The sequence below is a fragment of the Barbatula barbatula genome, assembly GCF_947034865.1.
Source record: "Barbatula barbatula genome assembly, chromosome: 18".
In the NCBI taxonomy this organism is placed as follows: Eukaryota; Metazoa; Chordata; class Actinopteri; order Cypriniformes; family Nemacheilidae; genus Barbatula; species Barbatula barbatula.
In genome coordinates, this window is record NC_136781.1 from 1,485,243 (window position 1) to 1,508,856 (window position 23,614).

A 23,614-nucleotide genomic window follows, 5' to 3' on the forward strand; every position below is an offset into this window, starting at 1 on the left:
GAAGCCTGAGAGCATGTCATATTTCATGTTATCAGCCTCCACATTCTCATTAATTTATGATTTTGTGTTCAAAATGAGGACACAAAAGTTTTTTATTCTGATCTGAGCAGCCTTTCCAACCTCACAGATCAGGTTAAATGTGAGATATAGAAGTGAAAGAATGAAAAGGAGACTTATATTGTTATATTGAATGGGATAGAGAGTGAAAGTGGGAGAACCAGCATCTACAGAGACTTGTTTCATAAATTTCCAGAGTTTCGACTGCTGCAGACATCAACACAGACTTAATTAGAACAAATTGCACTTTTATCACACAAGTAATTGTGCCCGCTTTGCCCTTTCTCTCTCGCTCTCTCTCTTTCATCTTTTCATCCTTGAAATTAAATTACATTCATTACTCTGAACACCCCAAATATCACATCATCATCTCCAAGAGGGTCTGGCTCCAACTTAGACATCTATAACCCTCACAGTGTTCTTATTAGGAAATTAAATATGCATTAATTGCTCACAGGTCCCAACGTATGACCTTTTGACCCAGGAAGTGATGCCAGACAGAATGTTTGACAGGGTCATGACCAGATTGTGACCGATTCACAAAATCTGCTTCACAAATGTGACAAGTTAATCTTTAGTCCCCTAGTTATTGAAGTCATAAAAAATAACTTTGTGGCAGATGGTATATTTCCATAATTATAGAAGTAGGACCATTTTAGCATTTGAGATTAATTAAAGCAGGCCACTGTTGGCCCTGTTTGAAAAGTCACATCAAATATTAAATACGACAATTCATCACATTTGTGCAACTGGTACTTTATTTGCACAGCACAACACTTTGCAATAGCCCGAATGAATATTGAATGACCACACACGCAAGACTGTACATGACTCCATTTGTTATTCTATGCCTGTGCTAGTTGATTCTTTCCTTAACGCATTTTATCTTTATTTTGTTTGCCTGGATGTTTGTGTTGACGCAGTGGTGATATGCTTATACTGTTAGCAGAGTGTGTATGGACATCTCTGATGAATAACACAGACTCTGTCCTTCACACAAAGACAGGCAATCCGTCAATTATTTGTAGTGCAAGAAAAAGAGAGGGAGTAAATGGGCACTGTGGAGATAGAATCTAATACTGGGGATTAATCAACATGAATAGCCGTCTCCAAGGCAAGGCACTGTGCGTGCGTGTTTGTGTTGAAATAGTCTGGCCTGACCCTACGAAACATTCATCTGTTAATCGAGTCTACTCTCTGCGCTTTGGCTGTGGTTTGCTCTGAGCAGATAACCTTCACATCCTCTGTCACCGTGTCATTTCCTCTTTCATCTGATAAACTGGGTTTACACTGGATCGGGTCAGATCTGAGGAAATCGGTGACACTCTTTCCTCCATTACACAGACAGGCAACCTAAACTAAACGCATATAATCCAACAATTTACAGTTAAATTGTTGTACAATAAAAGTGATTTGATTATTGTCGTCAGACTGTAAATAAATTTTCTTACATTGTGCTAAAAAAATATTCATAATGGCAATTTCAAAGGAATAATTTACCTTATCACCACAAACCTGTGTTGTTTACTTCTCAAACTGGCCATAAATCAGAATATCTGACCACCACTTTTCTTCTAATAACATTCATTAATTTAGCTTGAATCCAAAGCAGTTTTCGAATGAGAGCGTTTCGTATTTTGTCTAAAGAGCCAAAAAAGCCAAAAAAACAGTCATCAAAGTGATGTAGTTTATGTAGATTCAAAAATAGATTTAAAAGAAGTAGATGCTGATTTACTGCCAAGATTCAAAAAGAAGATTGATAAAAACAATCCATACAGCCTAAACTAAAATTATGGCTTTCTCTGAGGTACAGATCAAAATGTCTGCCTTTAGACCTCAAATCTACATCCATTTACACGTTTTGATATTGTTGGAGAAGGGGACATATTATATTATATCATATTATATTTAGCCTGTTCCTTACACAAAGTTGTATGTGAAGAATTGGAAATAGAGCATGAATTCTATGGATACTTTTATGATACCTTGCTTGGATCTATGCAGTTAAAAACACCTTCCACTTTCCCCTTTAATGAAAAAATAAATTTACTTTAACGAAAACAATTATTACATGGGTTGGATTACATGGGCATGATTTATTTTTACCAGAACGCAGTATTTCTAGAGTGGGTTGGCAGTGTTGTGATGTCATCAGTACATATTTGCGTACTTCTATGTGGCAGAAACGTGAGGATCCCGGTACCATTAATACTGTGATGATTTCTGTGTGCTATACAGAGTTACTCTCTGGAGTGCTCAGCTAGGTTCCTAAAGAAGCCTCATGTAGGTCATTTTCATCTATCCCTGCATAACTGCAGTAGATCAGCAAAAGAGGCCAAAGCAGAAGAGACTGCAGGGAAACGAACCAAGCAAGCGAAAGAATGCTGAAAAGAGTGTGAGACAGGGCAGAAAGAGTCCAGACCGAGATAGGGTGAGAATGTTATAGAGTGATGGTCCTGAGGGAAAATACCAGTGTGAGTGTGAGACAGCATCACAGCCATGCCAGAACACCCAGCTATTATTCGTCCAATTCACTGTCAAAACTAGAATCCTTACAGTTTTATGAAAGTCTTTGATGACATATAAAATGTGTGTAAATCAACTGGATGTCTCATATCTGTATCCTACATTTCCTTATGAGAAATAAAAAAATAGTCATGAATTGAACAATTGTTGCAAATATAGAATAATTACAGGGATATAAAATACTTTGAATATCATAGCGCAGAACTCTGGGTGTTTGTTGCAATAATGAGGACATTTTTGAGTTCAGGCCATGATCTTTGAATGTCTGCAGGCTTTGGAATCTTTGCAAATCTGAGCAAGCTTTCAAACATGGCTGAAATGTCTTGCCAAAATCTGAAGGATAAACAAGTTTCTTTACTGTGTTTCTTTCTTCTGAGAAAAATCTCAAAAACAAATGAGTTGATGTTCCATCTCAAATCTTTTTTTTCTATTGGACTCAAGTCTTACCGGCAGCACTGGAGACTGTGGGCCAGTTCTGAACCATTACTCCTTGTGCTCCCTGCATCACGGACGACTCCTCCATGTGGACTGAACTATACACACAAACAAAGAAAAGAAGAGACTATTGTTATACTGAAAGAGCAATCATATTTCTATCAGTCAACAAACTTTGATATAAACTTAACCAGCACAACACACAACTTTCTCAAGGTGTACACACACCAAACAGGGACACACCACAAAAATATGAAATTCATCATTTTAAAAAGAGAAAGAGAAAAACAGTTATAATTAATAATGTGAAATTAGAATTTCTACTAGTTGTGTGAACGTTTTGGACCTAACAGTATAGGCAGTTGAAGAGAGATTTATTTGGTAAATGTGTGTAGTTAAATTAGGGTGAACGATTGAGCTGGTGTAAATGTAGGTCTGTCGACAAGAATCGGAATCCAGAAAACTGGATTGGAGATTACGGATTAAAATTTTCTGTCCTGCACAGTCACACCACCTCTGAGATTAAATCTTACATTCCTGTGCCCTTAACACTTCACAGCCAAGAGAAATCTCTCTCTCTCACACAAACACACACATGCACGCATGTGCACACACACTGTAATGATAGCATGGTTGTCCTTGTAATCGTCCATCAAAATGTATTTTTCTTTTTGTAGGATTTTACAAAAACATCGTACTTGCTTTCCTTTCCCTCTAACCACGTCATGCAAAGTGCATTCTGTTTTTTATCTCAAAGTCACATCCCACGTATTCTTATAATGGTTGCATCACAAAAGCAAAATGGGTGGCAACGCCATGTTGACTTCAAATACATACAAATCTGTTTGTCCACATCAGAAAACACTAGCTGAGTAATCTCTGTCCTGTTCTCTCGGTAGCTAGTGTTAAGGAACGACAAACCACTGAAAACATTCAAACAAAACTCACATTGTGACTTATAGACTTCCAGAGTCATCAAAAAAATTTAAGCAATAGTTTCAACCTATATCTCCAATCTCAGTTTTTTGTCGACTCAAGTTTTACCGTCAGTGCATTATCATTTAAATACAGGACAGGATCACCATTCATGCGGTCACATGTAAATTAATAAATACATACATCTAGCTATTCTATTCTATTCTTTTCTATTCTATTCTGTCCACGAATCAAACACATGGCCTAATAGCCACAAATCAAATTATGCTAGCAACGCTTATTATGCTATTCATAAAAGCTATTATACACATTTTCAAAGAGAATCTCATTGATATCAGGGGACTGAACAGAAGGGAGGTGGGGTGGTAAACCACCATTTTAGTAGCTTTCTTTCTCTCCCTCCCTCTATGAAAAATGTCTGCAATCCAAGGTCAGGCTGCTAATACATTACATGTTCTCTATCTCCATCTCTATCTCTCTCTCTGCCATTTTAAAGAGCTGTGAAGCTAGCAGTCAGAAAGAGAAATAAATTATTAATGAGAAACACTAGAGAAAATACATGATCCTCATCTAATGTTTGAACCTCTCTTCCACTCTCTCTCTCTCTCTCTCTCTCTCTCCCTCTGAACTTCCTTTCCCTGACATTCTGCCTGCGTATCATTGTCCTTAATCTTGCTATTCACCAATCATTTCTCTGCTTTACAGCCAAAAGCTCAAATTACCTCCCAGAAGTCTCTTTTCTTATCTAAATATTGCCCATCCGTGATGTGACATTTTCAGCATTACCCTCATCTGCCTTCAGGAGAGAAATACCACAGACTATTCAGTGTCAGTTTTTACATTAACTGAACATAATGAAACCTCTGTTTCTACAGGATATTACCCTTGGTTTTCTTCAACCTCATGCGGTGGGTGGACATTTTTATGCTAACGTTTAATACTCAAGGTCAGAGGTTTGTTAGAGTAAAAGTGATGCTTGACCATTAATGCGTTTAAAACTCTTGGCCTTTCAAAGACGCCCCAAATAAAATTCTTACCTATCTGCTTTAAGTCAAAGACAAACACATCATTATTGCGAAATTACATTTTCTAAAGTCTCTCCAAGCCTATAAATTGTGAGACAGCAGTCTGATTTAATGCTTGAGAATGATCTGCTCGGCTATATTAGCTCTCATTAAAATCCGCTGTAATTATGTGGGAATCAGTGTACCGCTAATGCAGATCTCATACACACACACACTCAGGCCTGGCATATGTGGATGTCCCGCCCAGCCTGTTGTCTGAATGTTCTTTGCCATTTTTTTACTAAAGAGTTAATTTTTTTTAAATATGTTTAATGTCACAGCAACCGTCCCTGGTCAGCTTTTCTGATGAACTGGTAGCTGGGCAATTCATAATAAGTGTTGGATAACAGAATTGTAGGAAATGCTTGTCAGGACAGATTGACCAGAATGAGCTTAACTTGTATTGAATGGGCTAATGTATGCACATGATCATATCGTTTGTGTTTAACATCTGACTGAGGAATTCTGAAAGTTACAGTATGTGAAATGAAATTCTTTATCAAAGATCAATGAAAATGTGATCTTCAATGATATGAGTCCTTTAAAATGAAGTTCCACACAAACTGAAGATGATGAACTCAATTATGGCTTACCTTTGCATTCCTGCTCTGAGCGATGCTGAATATCTCCAGTCTGTATTGGGAACTTTAGGCTGCAAAAGAGAAAAAGATGGTGTCAACCATTGAGACATTTCGAAAGATCAATATCATGTCATTAAATAATCATGCCGCAGGGCTGCCGTACGGTCTTGATTGCTGCAGGCCTGTGGTTCTGCAAAAAAATTGTTTAGAGGTGAGCACTCCTCTCTCTCTCTCTGTTTCACACACATCAATCATGATTTCAATGTACAAAAACCTGTGGACAGCTCAATCATTCAGACAAACACAGAGCCAAATCAAGGTCATTAAACCCCAGAAGACCATGAGATCAATTTGAATGAGAGTAAAAGATGTAACAGCAGAAATCCCACATATTATAGGATTGACATGATATGGACATTTTTGTGCACAAACATTAGCAGTGACTCCACACTAGAACATTCTGCAGTCATGTCATCTGTGCTCCTAATACCTCCGTTTTCTCTCTCCACCTCCTGCTGGAGACATTCATCAACGTGAAATCCAATTCTCTATGTAATCAGCAGAGCCTGCTGTTCCCCTTCACAGCACACACACACACACACACACCCGTCACGCAACATATAAAGCAACATATTGTAGCTCATAAACCATTTCAACAGAGGTTGCACTTGAAATAAATATGTAATATAAAATGTAATATTTGAAAAGAACCATATTTTTGCACAGCTATTAAATCACATTAATCAGGTTGCAATAGAAAGGTTCCATAAAGAACCTTTAACGTCAAAATAACTGGTGGAAGAAGGCTGTTTATTTGATAAAAAACAGCCCCGGTGGGCATCAAATTTATGTAACCGTTTTTTAGAGATGATGCTTTTACAGTGTTCCACAAACAGACCGAAGTGTAGCTTACGATGAATCATTCTGAACCAGCGAACTTGAGGAAACTTTAAAGATATTATAGATGAGAGCACAAGATTGAATAAACAAACACAACCCTTGAAACAACAAACAAACAGGAACTACAGGAATATATTCAAGACAAAGTAAGGATTACATTTATGATGCCCTAAACGCTGACCATCCAAAGAGCCAGGTTCTAAAACTAACCCGACATGTAGCAAACATTAGCCTGTGGGTAACACATATTGGACAGCAAAGATGTAGAGAAGCATAACAGAGAGTAAAGTAACTGAGACGCTGTTTTTTATTAATCTCACAAGCCTTTGTTAGTGTATGTGTGGAGAGGCTGATAATGAGTTGAGTTCGCTTTCGTCTCACCAGCAGCTCTTACTTTTTTCTTATTTTTTTCTCTCTCTCAGGTTTGTTCTGAGTGGACCCACCTTGCCTAGATACAGCATTCGCACCCTTGCACCAGCCAATCACAAACCTTCCTCCTTTCCCTTTCGAACCCAAGCACCCAATCAGCTGAACTGAGCTCCACTGACACTTCATCACACCGGAGAACAAACATGACTGACATTTAATGAGAATCGCTCATATCAGCCGGTAATTACTTTTCAAACAAACAGCACTCACACAGAGACACTCTTTTTACATACCCAGTAATCCCCAAAAACACGATTAACAGCACAATCTGAAAGCACTCGGCCTGTAATGATGATCTTTAGCACGGCTAACAGGGTGGGCATAGAATCACACTGACAGACTGTTAAAACTGCTGCAGAGATGTCTGAAGATAAATCAGTTCGAATTTTGAGAATGAGCTGTAACTTGACAATCTTAACATGAACTGAGTGGCAGAGTCTGTGCTTTTGGCAGACTGGATGAGGTATATTTACACAAAAAGATGATGATAGATTTGCATGAAACACAGCTTTATTTTATGACCTTTTCAGTTTTTGCACTATGACATTTTTTATGACAATTTTCCAATTCATGGAATGTGTCCAGACCTTTCATGATTCACTCATTTAACAGCAGAAACATCATGTTTTTCCATAGGCTACTGAATGTGTGATTTATTAAGGTAATACATATAAATATGATGTTGAATGGGGATCCATCAAACAGCCATTTCAAAACATCCAACATCCATGAAACACAATCGTGCTCACTAACCAGCCATTTTGCCCCAAATGCACACTATAAGCAGTCAATCTAATCTCTCCAGAAAGCTGTCATCACCAGGGAAAGCAATCATTCTAACCTGTGTTGAGATAACAGTTAGTCTGATGGTTCTAGTGGATGTGCAGTGAGAAGTTGTGTAACTAAACGGAGGCCAGCATGCAGTCTCTCAAGAGATGTAAGTGTGGGTACAAAGAAACTGCAGTGTGGTTGAGATTCACACCTCTAAATATAAAGCCAGCTGTCCTGAAGGAACACACTGTAGAGCAGGCTGAGGAGTGAAGAGAGAGAGAGTAAGAGGGAGAGAGAGAGAGAGAGAGAGCATATTTTCTCTAAAATCACTGCTGATGAAATGCAATTTGGTATCAGCAGGAAAGTCGCATAAAACATAAACTGCTGGTGTCCGAAGGCATCAGACACACACACACACACAAACACTATGCAGTTCACACTGAAAATTCTGCTGTGAATTAATGAGGGAAAGATAAAAAGAAGTCAAAATGCTCCAAACCAACAAGAGGCTTCTATTACTGAGCCCTAGGACACACCTGAGCTCTCCAGTGCTGAAAAAGGCTTGAAGCTGTATGGCAACACAACTGAACAAACTGAGCATTGCATCTAATAATCTGTAATGTTAGCAGAATGATGCATGAGTAACATCATTGGTTTGGTAGAAGAGTGTGGGCACTGCACACACCTGTATGGCCGTGGCGTCTGGCATGCTCAGTCTGCGTACAAACTGGCCACTCTGTCCTGTGAAGAAACGGTCAGCCCCTGATCCCCAGGTACCACTCATTGGACGGCCCGTATTGTAGAACATAAAGGTATCGCTTCCTGATGTAGCGGTCATGCAGGTCTTGTAGCAGTACGTTTTGGTCAGAGAGCCGTTCCCTCTGACTTCAATGTAGGCAGGTTCCACTTTCAAGTCCCTACGCACTGCCTGTTGCTGAACTGTGATGGCTCCGGCACCGCCACCTGGGACTCCACCTCCACCTGCAGCACCACTCCCTGCTCCTCCGCCGCTGCCATCTTTGGGTGTCTTTTTCATTGTTGTCTTCTTCTTCGACCTACAGCAGGAACAAGCATCTGGCTGGCTGCAGTAGGCATGACAGCGAACAATAGCCAACACAAAGACAGTGAGCAAGAAGACGAAGGTGGTGGCACAAAGGGCAATAATAAGATACAAAGTAACATTGGAGAACATCATTGTGCCGTGAGGCCTGATAATGCGTTTTGGGTCCGGGGCCACTTTGGGTGGGAGTTCCATGATGGCGACATTGACCATGGTTGAGGCAGAGCGAGGAGGCGAGCCGTGGTCTCTTACATGAACCCTGAGGCCAAAAACAGTGGAATTGTCCTCGATCACCCGTCGGGTAGTGCGGATTTCACCTGTGTGCTCGTGCACCTTAAACAGATCCAGATCAGGAGGGTGATGGAGGCTGTACAAAAGCCAGGCATTTTCTCCAGCATCCAAGTCCCATGCCAGCACACGCGTCACAAGCACCCCTGCCTCTGCGTTACGCAAAATAGTCTGAATGGAGTTTGAGCCGTTCGCTGCCGGGTGAACAAACTGTGGGCTGTGGTCATTGGAGTCCATGATATAAATGTAGACAGTTGCCACCCGGCTCAACGGAGGAACACCATTGTCTTGAGCTTTGACCTGGAAATGAAACTCCCGCAGCTTTTCAAAGTCAAAGGATCTTAGCGCGTACACCTCACCTGTTGCAGGTTTAACAGAAACATACGATGCCACAGAAATACCATGATTGTTGTCATTTAGGACAGTGTACGTGATGCGAGCGTTCTCACCAGCGTCAGGATCTGTTGCCTTGATGACGCAAAGGGCTGTGCTGGGTGCGTTGTTCTCCACAACATAAACTGTGTATGAAGTCTGATCAAAACGTGGAGGATTGTCATTTACGTCCGCCACTTCCATACGCACGGTCATGGATGACGAGAGAGGTGGCGTACCACCATCGGTGGCTGTAACCGTGACGTTGTAGGAAGAAATGGTCTCTCTATCCAGAAAGGAAGAGGTAACTATAGTATAATGGTTTCGAAAGGATTTGATTTTAAAGGGAAGGTTAGGGGGAATGATGTCTAAAGTAACTTGTTTGTTTTGACCAGAGTCTTTGTCATTTATGCTAATTAAAGCTACCACAGTGTCTGCCCGAGCGTCCTCTCGAACTGGGCTGGAGAGAGAAGACAACACAATTTCAGGAGGGTTATCATTCACATCCAGAAGATCCACCACCACTTTACAGTGCACAGCAACCGCCCCGTTGCCTCTGTCTGCAGCTTGTATATACATCTCATAGCTATAGGTTTCCTCATAGTCCACATTGCTTTTTACTCTAATTTCACCACTTTCCGTGTCTACAGAAAACATCTGTCTTACTCTTTCTGGCGTGTAGGAACTAAATGAATAATATACTTCTCCGTTGGAGCCCTCATCCCTGTCTGTAGCATTTAATTTAATCACAAGCGCGCCAACAGGTGAGTTTTCTTTTAGTTTCACTTTGTATACAGAGCTGTCGAACACTGGTACGTTGTCATTTGTATCCAAAACTCGCACGTTGATTCTGGCTGTGCCCGTGCGCGGGGGAGAACCGCCGTCAGTAGCTGTAATAAGAAACTGGTGCGACTGCAAGAGCTCACGGTCAAAAGGTTTTTTCAGCACCAACTCTACGTGTTTTCCATCTGTAGATGGTTTGGTTGAGTCGAGGGCCAGGTGTTCGTTTGAGGTGAGGCGATAATGGCGCAATGAATTTGAGGCGTCGTCAGAATCCTGTGCACCCTCAATGGAAAACCGCGCGCCTGGCTGTGCGCCCTCAGAGATCTCCAACTGGTACTCATCTCGTGGGAACAGCGGCGAGTTGTCATTTGCGTCCAGAATCTCAACATCCACGTTGTGCTGCTCATATGGGTTCTCTAACACCACGTCGAGGCTTAGAGTGCATGTTCCGCTGAATTCACACAGCGTTTCGCGGTCAATCCGGTCACTTATAACGAGCTTACCCGTTTTGTGGTTGATGTTGAAGTATCGCCTCGCGCTGTCGGAGCTGATTCTGATCCGACGCGCAGAGAGCTTTTTCAGCTCCACTCCAAGATCCCGAACGAGATCCCCGACGGGGGTACCGCTCTCCATCTCCTCCTGAATAGTGTAGCGAATCTGTGCATTTGTAAGGCCACTTAATAAATAAATGAAGAAAAAAAAACAAAGTGGCACGTTCCCTTTTACGCAGCTACATCGCCCTGCAACAGCCATCGCAAACTGGCAACATCCACAGACGGATTAAAAACCGCGCAACAGCTCCCAAACACGGCATCTAAGACAGGAAAAACAAAAACGGTCAGATGACGTGCAAGATGACTAAAGTCTCCACTCCTTGTGCGTTTTTACACAAACGTTTTCCTGCTTCATCCATGTTTTCTTTAGTCTGCGCCCCAGCTCTTTTTCCTCCTCTCCGCGAAGCTGACTTTTGTTTCCCCTCTTGCTGCTGCCTCTCTCTCTCTCTCTCTCTTCCTCTCTCTGTCTGTGCTGTACAGGCGGGGGATGGGAGCGCACATCACTGCATTCTACACCTTCCAACAAAAACACCAACAATCGCACCCGATACGCCACTAAGAATTAAAACACATACACGTGAAGAAAATTATCTGTTATATGCGATGTTCAGAATACGCCCTGTCTGTCAAACCGTCTCATTAATATCGATTGAAAACACGGCTGCATTTAATCAAACATCCAGCGCCACCGCCCTTTTCATTGTCTCCTCTCCAAGCGCACTGATGTGCCTAGATGAACCTGTTAATCGACCAAAAAACGTTCTCTTATTGACCTTTCACAACCTAACCATACATATTTTCAAATTGACGTTTGATATTTTTTGTGAACATATAAAACGCTGTTTTTCCACTATAAGTCTTAATTCAGCTATTCAATACCATTGACAGCTCGTCAGGTTGAGCACATTCCTCCTCCTGTCACTAACATGGATCGTCACAGCGAATCCATTCTTTTATCATAGGACCCGCATGTGCTTCATTTTATTCACAATAAGGATAAACGCAGTGATGCAGAAGGGACCAACAAAACGATACACCGTCCCCCGAACTCTTTGTAAGTCGCTTTGGATAAAAGCGTCTGCCAAATATTCATATTCACTACTGTAGGCTATGTGCGATTTAGTCATTTTCCCAACTGTTAGCCGAGACCACACAGTGCCTAAAATGCCTGTAGGTTTGCTATACTGATAAAAACGCTTAGCCTATACATTTTTAGTAGCCCTACTTAAAAAAAATGGGGAGATTGATTATGTTTCGTTTTACTATATTTTTACTAAAAATACCACGATTGTTCTCATAGTAACTACATTTTGTACTACAAAAAAAACATGGATACTAATAAACGTTTATTTTATACGTTTGCAAGCAATTCCCTAAAATATGTATGCAAAAATGAAACATGCATTCAGTGCTTATATCTTCAAGAGAAATAACGGTCTCACAAGAGCCAATCAAACTTGTATTAATCAAGGCAAGGTCGAGAAAGTACCTACATATCAGACCGCCAACTGCGCTGACACTGTTTCTATTTATCTCCACTTGGGCTATTAGATATCCATTGAAAGCTATAAACTCCGGGCAGTGTATTTGGCATTCTCTCTCAGCAAGACACAAGCGCACCCGCCGTCACCTGCTCAAACTGTCTCCAGGCAGAAGTGACCAGGCTATGCATTTTCTCAGTGTTTTGCAGTATTAAACCGTGATTAATTCTGACATGCACACTGCGCGCGCCACAGCACCAAAGAGGACCTGAGCCCATGTTGATCCAATTAAATTCCAATTAAAATAGGGATTCGATTTCATTTTAACGCATCTTTCGACTAATGCGATCAGCGTCAGGAGTGTTCTCTGTGTAACCGCCTCATGGACCTTAACACCTGCCTACCGAAACCATAACTGGCAAAACAATCAGGAATGATGTCAATTTAACAATTCGTGGGATAAAAACGTAAAATAAATCAGAACACAATATTAAGATTTAATAGCATTCTTAAGGTTTTTTTGCAGGCACTAGAATATGACCTAGAATAACCCTGCGCACTGAGTCATACGGCCTCTGGGACTGTAAACGCTCCCCCGCATCTCGCCCTCCCTTTGCGCCTCTGTACACGGCAATGTAGAACACAGCGACGCGCTCTGGTCAGCACTGTGATTTTTCCAAAGAAAAAGTGAGAGAAAGAGAGATAGAGATCTGGGGCACACCCACAAACCAAGAAACAAACAGTACAGTAAAAACATTGTGAAAACAGCAAATTACACCTGCAGAGCAAAAAACTGTACTAATATTCTCAACTCGATAGAAAAAAGAGTACTCTTTCAACAAAGACTCAAACACAAAGGTACCCAGAACCTTGACAACAAAAACAAAGAATCAAAATAAAGAATTAAACAAAAGCAACAACTTGATTTTTGTAATCCAAACAACAAGTAAAACAAGTAAATGTGATTGTTATAAATAATCTGTCTTTAAAATGGGAAGAATACGTGAACACAGCTAGACCTATAGTCCTCAACAAGAGTGCACTCTGTGACCCAACTGCACATAAACTGTAACCAGATTTTAAACAACATCTACTTGAAGACACCCTAAAATCTTCATCCATTGCCGTGATGCATTGGAACAGATCCATGAGCGCAGAATAGCTGAAACACAATACATGCATAAAATCATAACACACCGTAAACCCAGATAGCAACGATTATCTGTAATCCATAAGAAACAGGCTATTCTCATAACTATTACTAAGAAAATGCAGTAGAATGGCATAAGAAACATTAAACTACTAGGAATCAAAATAGTCAGAATTTTCAATACACATAAATGAAGGTCAGTATATAGCTACAAGAAAATACTGTATATAAATATCTTGTATTTACTACAGTTAAAGCATTTATCATTTAATGCAGACTCAAGAGCATATACCATTAGAAATGAAAGTTGGACTTTAGGGCTATATTACATACATACACACAACATTTTCATCATATTCCATCTAGGTCTCACTGGCATTACAAAACTGGCATTTATAATTTTTTTGCTCAACGAGGGGTCCAACAATGTGAGCATTGCCAGACGGAGACCACAAGCAACGCAACTCTGACATTTTACAGATGCTCCCTGCGGGATGTGTAGACCTGTTTGCAACAATTTGAAAGACACAAAAGGAAAGAAAACTCACCATTTGTGCACACATGCGGATGCAAACACCTGGCCTTTTTATTCAGGTCTGTCTAGCGAGCAGACACAACCTCTCACAGTAACTTCGAGTTGTATCGTGATGATTATACAAAAAAAATTGAAATGGGCAATTCCATGAAAATGTCAACCGCACCATGAAAAAGATCACAGTTTTTACCAACGGTTTTTACCTTACTTATAGCACAGAAATCAACATTTGGTGGTTCAAATACTCATGTGAGGTCTCTCTTCAAGTTTGTAATGCATTTGTTTTATTTTTTTAAATGCCTTCTTTTTCACAGTCAGGTAGTGCCATTTTCAGGATTGTCACATCCATAACGGTACATATGTCTGATAAATGGACACATGAAAATAAAGTAACTATTTATGTTCTATAAAGATGCATCCCTTTTCCATTTATTGGGAATTATTGCTTCATGTTCGTGGATTTTAATTCAAATAAATCCTACAAAGTTTGTCATCTCCCAAAAACTTGTTCTTTTTGTGTCACATTCATAACTAATCTTTATTTCTCCTTTTTTAAATATAAAATTTGTTCATAGACTGAAATTGTTCTGATGTTTAAACTCAACAAATTTTTAGAAACATATAGACAGGCGGTTCAGTATATTCGTAACAAATACATTCTCTGATAATTTGTGTCATGCCCACAACACCAGACACAATTTCCCAGATGTATGTTTTCAATGTCAGAAAAAGTTGCGAAAGATCTGATCATCTCTCTGTATTGAGTCCATGAGTCTCTCTAGCTGAGTGCTATGGTTGGATATTAATTTCCCCCTCTCATCACTCTATGTAAATGACTCTGAAATATTAACGCTGGCTCATTGAAGCCCAGTTATTGCCCTTTTAAAAAGACATCCATTAGACTGTAATAATGGCTCTCATGCCACGTGGAACTTCGCAGGACCACAAAACAGACATCTGACAGAAAAGAAAATAAGAATAATTACTCCACATTTACCTGTGACACAGGTCAAGCTCTTATGGTAATGTAAGAGTAAATGTCGCTGTGTGTCATCTCTCTGACTGTTTGAATGCACTTTCCTCCTCACTGCCACACTGCTCAGGGCTTCACTGAGAAAAAACACCCGACCATCACTCTAACACTGAGCTGAGGCAGATGACATCATCAAAAGACTTCTGATGTTACATTCTAATTCTGTACAGTTCATTTTCATAAAACATGGATGTTAATGTAGGCTAATGTTGTTGCTAATGCTGTTGTATATCAAAGAGAAATGAAAACAGCAGAACTGAACTAAGCATAAACCACAACTAAAATAATCATGTTTCATTGAATGATTTGACATATTTTTCAAGTCATAATATTGTTCCTCCAGCAACATCCAAAGGTTTTGGTGATGTTAAATTTCATGACCTTATTTTAAGAGTATGAGGTTGACTAAAAAAGAAAGCTAAAAAAACATGTCAGTCAACATGTACTGGGCTGCCAAAGTCCTGGTGAAGTCAGACCTCTATGGGTGTAAAAAAGAACTGCAAGATATGAAACACACATCAGACACGCCCATGAGAATGTAATTTTTTTGCCAGTCACATCTCTCTCTCTCTCTCTCTCTCTCTGTTATTGATGTCTGTGGAAATGACAACAAATGAAAGGAAATCAAAAGCCTCTGTCTTCACTATTGCTCGCTACCATTCATTTCCTATGTTAATATTGTATAAATTACTTTTAACAATCCAACTATACATATTTGCATATTTATATTTATATATTGTACAGTCGCTGAAAAATTAGGAGACCACTGCAACATTATTTTTAGTTTTGATCATTTTGATCATGAAATTATCATTTTTGTTTCATTCTGTTATCTACTAACAATATTTCAATTTGCATATATGCAGAAAATGAAAACAGGTGAAAATAACAAAAAAGATGATCTGCATTTTTTAGACATCAAATACTTTAAAGAAAACTAGTTCATATTAACTTTAAACAATACCACCTACAACAGTAATATACATACAAATATTTTATTTATGTGATAACCTGAATATGTATAACAGTTTTCATGTGTCTTGTCATGTCACATTGCTGTTGGATGACTTTATGTCACTATTGAAGTTTGATTTGGACACTGGACTGGTAGCCCACAATACATTATTTGGAATGGTCTCTTAATTTTATTCCCGTGGCTGTATATTCTACATACACACACGTATTCATATAAATAATTTCATCAAAAATATTTACAGATAATAATTTATTCAAAATATACTTTGTAGGACAACATAAGTAGTATTTAGTAGTATTACAAAACTACAGATTGTTCAGATTGTTAATCTGAAAAAAAAAGATTAAAATCAAATTAAATCAAACTTCTTTGTCAACAACATATTTACACTACTTATAATAACAGGACAAGCATTACAAATAGTTACGTTTTCGGTACTGCATAACTTTAAATTGAGATTACAGGCACTCACGATAAATAAAACATGCAAAACTCTTTGTTCTATTCTCAGCAGAGCAGCTAAACGCACACAGAACGCTTTCTGCATTTGTAAGCCAACATGAGCCCCAGATCTATGATCCCAAAGTGTGTGTAATTTCTCCTCCATTACACCTCTCTAGCAGACAACAGGCCATGATGTTACTAAACTCAAAACCCGTCTACCTATGGGGCCCTGAAAAACCCTGCTGTCTCAGCAACGCCTGCCTGAATGTAAAACAGCCGCCTGTGGAGGAGAAACAGTGCTATCAGGCACAGCACACGCTGCATGGCAGTCCTCCGCTGTCACAGGTGAGGAGCCTGTAAAGACTGCTAATGTGTGTTAATGGCTGAAAAATAAAGTAAAGATAAAAGACTACCCCATTTTTTCTCCTTTAATCCCAACAATGAAGTTTATAGGGTCAGACATCAGCTGATACATAAAAAAGTAGATCTCCATTCACTTGCACTTGTTTTCATACAATAGAAGTCAATGGGGACTAAATAGTTTCTAGTTGGAAATGTTTTTCAAAATATCTTCTTTTGTGTTTTACAGAAGAAAAACATTTACAGATGTTTAAAATGACATCAGGGTGAGTAAATGATTACAGAATTTTAATTTTGAAGGTGAACTATTCCTTTAACAATTTTAAAAGGTTTTCAGTACTAAAGCAACACAAAAAGAAGTAATTTTGTCCCCTTTATCTTTCTACAGCTTGCAACTATATTGACAACAGTTTATGTTCATTAGCTCACCAGATGCATCCACATTTTGTTGAGATGTTAGCCGGCTGTTAAAGGTATAGTTCACCCCTAAATGAACGTTCTTTCATCATTTATTCAACCTCATGTCATTCCAAACCTGTATTTCTTCCTTCTGCAGAATACAGATTTTGAAGAATGCTGCTTAACAAACAACACTGGTCCCCACTGACTTTCACTGTATGGACACAAACCCACACACGAGGGTGTATAAATTCAGGAATAAAAACAACATTTAGGGCTTTGTAAAAAAAACAAATTTAGAGCCTTAAACCCTGAAGCTACTCGTGGCACTGCCCATCCTGCCATCTATCATCTCTTCACACGTCTCCTCTCTCTCTCTCTGTGTGTCTCAATGAGGACTTAATAACTGCTGTCATGTTTCATCAGTGGCTAAACTGCCAGCGGCTCTGATAGATTTCATAAACCTGTTTTTATTGTCTCTCTCAACCTGACTTGTTTTACTGATTAAATTACTTGCTTCCCGTTGCACACGCTTTGACTCTGCCGTCTTTCTTTTCCCTGATTTTACCGTGTCTTCTCACCACACCCTTTTGGCTCACAGACTTCACACGCACTTTCTCTTTCTTTCTCCCCCCTCTCTTCTCTCTGAGTAGGTGTGGCAAAATGCAGCATTGGCCGTCTTGGCACAGCCTGGTCGTCATGACAACCTAAAGATAATAGGATAAGGAGAGACACAATGTGCTAAGATCTTAGCCTAGCATCACTACAGTGCGTATGTGTTGCTTGTTCAGGCAGGAAGTGGAGGGCAGAGGACAAAGCACAAATGTGATAAATGTGTCACTGGCTGGTCTGGTCGATGATCCACTAGTATACATTCCATTATATAAATTTGGGCGTAAACATTTCCCTCTTTTTCTTTGCAATATAATAATATTAAACAAAAAGTATACTATATCTTTACTTCAATTATGTTGCAATAAAAAAGCCAACATTTTAACCGAAATTTTTAAATGAAGCATGTTTGCTGCAAAGTAAAACCAAGATATTTGATCATTTTCATGTATTAACCAATATAACACATACTAATAAACATCAACGTTTAGCTAAATATGTTGTAATAAAAACAAACAGAATATGCCCAGTAGACGTCTATAAAAAAGCGAGTATATAAATTAAGTCATTTAATCCTGAACTGATTCATTAAGTGACATTTAACTTAACACGTAGATATTCATTAAATCTATTAAATGTAATAACCATTTTTGACCCTACAGCTTAAATCAGAAATTATACTAAAATATCTGCCTTAAATTATGAATTCTTCACAAAAAATATTATAAAGAAGTCAGTGTATAGCCTATGAATATTGGATGCATTTCCAGTATTAGACAATTCCATCCTCATATTAAGTGGATCTCTACGGTAGAATATTGAAAAGTAAAGCCCTTGGCTGGGCTATATCTCTCGTCTTCAGTAATGTGCTTATGAAATCAATAATGCAATGCACTGTACACTTCTGTACCAGCCAAAGTACAGGAGAATATAACACAACCTTCTACTTCAGACACTCTAATACTGGTCAACACAAACCTAATGTTCAATCTTTTATATCATGCTATCACAATCACACACAAATACACTGTTTGTGTGTGTGCAGCATGCCTGTGTTGTCAGTCGACACATTTGCCCTTTGCGGAACTAGAACAGAGGGTGGGGCTTTGCTGTGATTGACAATGATGATGTCAGACCTATGAGCTCAGACTGCAAACTGTGAGCTGTTGCAGTCCTGAACGGAAAATTACCAGCCCTTCCCCCACTCCACTTCCTTTCTCTCTGTACTATTCCTCCCTCCACCTCTTATTCCATCTCTCTTTACTCAGCCACCATTCCCCTCCTGTTTTCTATCCCTCATCTCTTTCTCCCATCCCCCTCTCTCTCCCACACGCACAACATCCATTAGCTGAGAAGGAAAACCTCAGCTGGCAAAGAGGCATTTGAATTCTGCTCTGTCTGGTTCTGTATCAATCCAAATGTAAAGCACAACAAAACACATCAACACGAAACTGTGGTATTGGTGTAAATCTATGTACAGTATAACCTGTAAAAGACATATAAAAGCACAACCAAATACAATGGGGAGATAATATTCTAAATACAAACAGATGACATATTTGTAATGTCTTTCTGAATGTCTTCAAACTGAATATAAATCCACTATTTACAGACAAAACTAGGAGATTTTCTGTGCAATAAATACACAAAAAACGTAAAGATTTAAATATACAATATTTGATTTGTACCGCTTCTGTGACAAATTAATGTTGAGCAAATCTACGACACTGAGAATGTTAACTCAATGTTAACTCTTTTCGTCCACTAAATCAGATATTTTAAAATATTCAGGGATTGTGAAAGCATGCCAGCTCGAGAGCATGGCTGTCTTTAAACTAGGTCATGAAATGCTAACAAGAAATTCTCAAGCTCATCCATGCTATCCAATAAAGCATCAGAAAAAACAATCATATCCACTAAAGGAAAGAGTGAGTGTTTCCAAACCACATAAGAAATCAACATGTGAGAGAGATGTTACTATATAGGGAAATAAAACAGCCCTTTCTCTAAATTACAGGCTGCGAAATTCAACTGTATTTTTTCTTCCCTGCTGAGGGGGTTCCGCTGCAGACACAGAGAGAGAAAGAAAGAGATTCACTGGACTGCAGATATTGTGCTAATGATAATCTGCTGAGTCGTGTTTACAGAATTAATTTAAATGAAACATCCATTGGGACATAGCTTGCTAATAGACCATGTGTATTGCACACAAAAATAATAAAAAGACCAGGAAAAAGCACTTATTCTGAAAGAATAATGCAGGCAAATTGAAACGCCAGCATCATTCGTCCTGTTGATGTGCAACAGATTTTCTAAAGGGAACACAAAATCCGGGAATGGCCTCTTTAGCCAACGTGACACAGACAGAAATAAATCCACCCCACGTGACGCCTGTCTGACCGTTAAAGACAGAAGACCATAGAACTAAACTACAAAGTAAAATAATACATGTTAATTAATTGGAAAGCTAAATCTTACTATTGTGTGGAAATTAGTAGGCCCTATGTGTACACAATGTACAAGTGGTATTCAAAACATATTACAAAAATCCACTACCCACTGAAGAATATTTTAATGTGTTTTAGAAGTGCTATTACATTTGATATGTTTTCTTATTAATACTTGCTTGCAATGCTTGAAAATATAATTAGTATGAGGGAGAAATAAAGCAAAACTTAAGAGTTGATACTGAGTGTACTCCGAGAGGAAGTGTGGGTTTCGAGAGCATGCAAAAGGGGAAGTAGCAGGAGACAGCTGAAGTCTCAGAATATATGCATGCAACTGAAAAAGATAAATATGCACACACACACACATATTCCATTGTCTGACCTTTTAAACTATGTTGTTACTGGGCAGAATTGGGGTGTGTGGGTTGTCATTTGATGTTTTGCAGAAACTCGGAGAACAATGGACTAAGAGCTGATTGGACGAATACCAGACAACACGTCACTCAAAGGCACGAAGAGAGACCCGGCGACAAATACTATAAATATATCCAGAATTGTAAAACTGGGTGTTGGTTGAGCCGTTGTTCTGAGCCAACTGACCCAACAGCTGTTGTAATTTTAAATCTTCTGATCAATAAACTTCAAGATTTACTTTGACTGGCCTCCCTCCAATTTTGAACACGCAAGAACATTTTGAGAATGTCCTACACCACTCCAACTGCAGCACATGGTTGGTGAACAGGGGAACAATGCGCACATGTACCATTTCAGCACCATGGACAGCTCACACATCTAACAACATCCACTCTACAACAGCAGTTTATAGCTTAACTCAGGGCACAGCTAGCTCATGAGGAACTTTGTTTTTTGATTTGTAAGACTTCACATAAAAACTTACACACAATAAAAAAATCTCAATTTTACCTTCTCTTTACTAGGAAATGTTTGCGTTCTGGTAAAAGTGTCTCCCCCATTAATACTGATCAGTTCTGCATCTGCTTGCGGAAATGGAGCAGGAAAAACCACTACGTCACTCTTCAGTGTATCCGAGCTAAAGCACACATCATAATGCTGAGTGGATTTGGAGTAAGACCAGCTCCCGTCAGGATGGGTGGTGATCATTGGGGCGCTGTAACTGCCCAAACTGCCCTCTGTCCTGTGGCATTTTACAGCTATCAAACTGATGAGGCTCAGAAAAAAGATGACGGATACACACACAATGGCGATCAGCAAACACAGATTTAAATCCGAGAAACTCTCCTCCTTCATAGGTACATGTCTGAACTGAGTCTTGACATCACTTGTGCTTTCAACAACCACAACATCAATAGAGACAGTCGCTGACAGTGAGGGCTCTCCGTTATCAGACACCAAAATTACCAAAGGGTGGGTTTTCAAATCATTGTCACTCATTCTTCTCTTAGTCCTGATCTCTCCACTGCCGGTTCCGATTCGAAACAGATTATTTCCTTTGGGCTCAGAGATGTGATAAGACAGCAGGGCATTGTAACCAGAATCCGCATCTACAGCCCTGATCTTGGCCACAAAATAACCCGCCTCAGCAGAATAGGGAATGTTCTCGGTGTTAACGGAACCGTGCTCGGAATAGGGCGCGAGGACTGCAGGACTATTGTCGTTCTCATCCAGAATAAAAACATTAACAGTCACGTTACTGCTGAGCGAAGGAACACCAGAGTCTGTGGCCTGAACTTTAAACTGAAATGTTTTAATCTCCTCATAGTTAAAAGACTGCAAACTGTGTATATCTCCACTTTCAGCGTTTATGCTAAGAGTAGAATATGCAAATGCAGATTTCTGAAACGGTTCCAATAAGCCATATGTAATTTTTGAATTCTCATCTAAATCAGGATCATTTGCAGAAAGAGTGTAAATAATTTGTTCTTTAGGACCGTTTTCTTTAACAAACACATTTATAATAGGGTTTGGAAAACGGGGCGCGTTGTCGTTCACATCTGACACGTATACTGTAAATACACGAGTGGCGGAAAGACGCGGAGTCCCTTCATCTGATGCCATTATCGTCACATTATATCGATCAACACGCTCCCTATCTAACGGGCCATCCACAACAAGAGAATAATAATTTTTATAAGATGACTGTAATTTAAATGGAACGTCACCCACTACTTTCCCATGCGCGTTCCCATTCTTTCCTGAGTCTTTGTCAGATATCGTTATCAATGCAACCGTTGTTTCTTTTTTAGCATCTTCCCTTACCGTATTAACCTGTGACGTTAATGATATTTCAGGCTCATTGTCGTTAACATCTAAAAACTCGACAAGGATTTTGCAGTGCGCGGAGCGTGGACTAAACCCTTTGTCTTTCGCCTGAACACGAATCTCATAAGCATTGTATTGCTCAAAATCGACAATACCCTGCACTGAAATCTCGCCAGTCGCTGAGTCCATTTTAAAAAGGCTGCTTGTTTTGTCATCACTGTCTTGCCGAACTACAGAGTAGATTATTTCACTGTTTATACCCTCATCCGCATCAGTCGCATTTAGATGTATGACTAGTGTTCCTACAGGGGCATTTTCAGCGAGACGTACTTTGTAAAGAGATTTGCCAAACACCGGTGCGTTATCGTTTACATCTTGCACATTTACAACTATCTGCATTGTCCCTGATCTCGGAGGTTTTCCTCCGTCTACAGCGGTCAGTGTGAGCTGAATCACAGGCTGTTTCTCTCGGTCTAAAGCTTTCTGCAGCACTAATTCAGCAGATACACTCTGCTCTCCTGCGCTCTGAACATCCAGAGAGAAATATTCATTGGGACTGAGCTTGTAGCTTTTTACCGAATTTGCCCCTACATCCTGATCCGACGCGCTGGGCAATTGATATCTGTCCCCGATAAAGGCATTCTCTGAAATGTTAAATTGCTTAGACTTAACACGAAACGACGGAGCGTTGTCATTAATGTCTATAATTTTAATCTCAATGCGATATAAATTCAATGGATTATTAACAACGGTTTCTAAATTTACTGAACATTGTGGTGAGGAAGGACACAATTCCTCCCTGTCTATCCTTTCGCTGACGAACAGAACCCCAGTTTTCAAATTGATCCCAAAATATTTTCCTCCTGATGCTGTGGCGATATGAAACATACGTGACTCCAGTTCTTCAATATCCAAATTAAGATCCTTCGCGATATTTCCAACAACGGCTCCCTTGTTCACCTCCTCGGAGACCGAATACGCGACCTGGGCTGAAACATTGCAAAAAAATATAAAAATGTTACAAATAACGATCCAATCAAGATTGATCCACGCCATTGCGCATCAAATTCACAAACTTCAAAGCAACAAATTAAATTAAGAAACAATAGTTCCCATGCTTTCCATATTTGATCGTGTATGCCATTTCGTTTCTATCCATCAAGACCATAAGGAACAAAGC

General features: G+C 39.5%; 1 protein-coding gene across 5 annotated transcripts in view; it reads right to left on the bottom strand.

The window, feature by feature from the left end:
• The window catches only part of LOC306907606 (protocadherin alpha-C2-like), a gene marked incomplete at its 5' end in the record, with an annotated part of 92,730 nt that overhangs the window by 6,827 nt on the left and 62,289 nt on the right, over positions 1-23,614 (bottom strand). For 3 of the 5 annotated variants that reach the window (XM_079479820.1, XM_079479821.1, XM_079479818.1), the window contains 2 exons: positions 3,031-3,116; positions 5,612-5,670. In XM_079479820.1, coding sequence (XP_079335946.1) covers positions 3,031-3,116; positions 5,612-5,670 — 145 coding nt within the window. Of the gene's footprint in view, positions 1-3,030; positions 3,117-5,611; positions 5,671-8,384; positions 11,382-21,117; positions 23,603-23,614 lie in introns of those variants that run through there. The other 2 variants (XM_079479819.1, XM_079479817.1) reach the window with 2 other exon arrangements.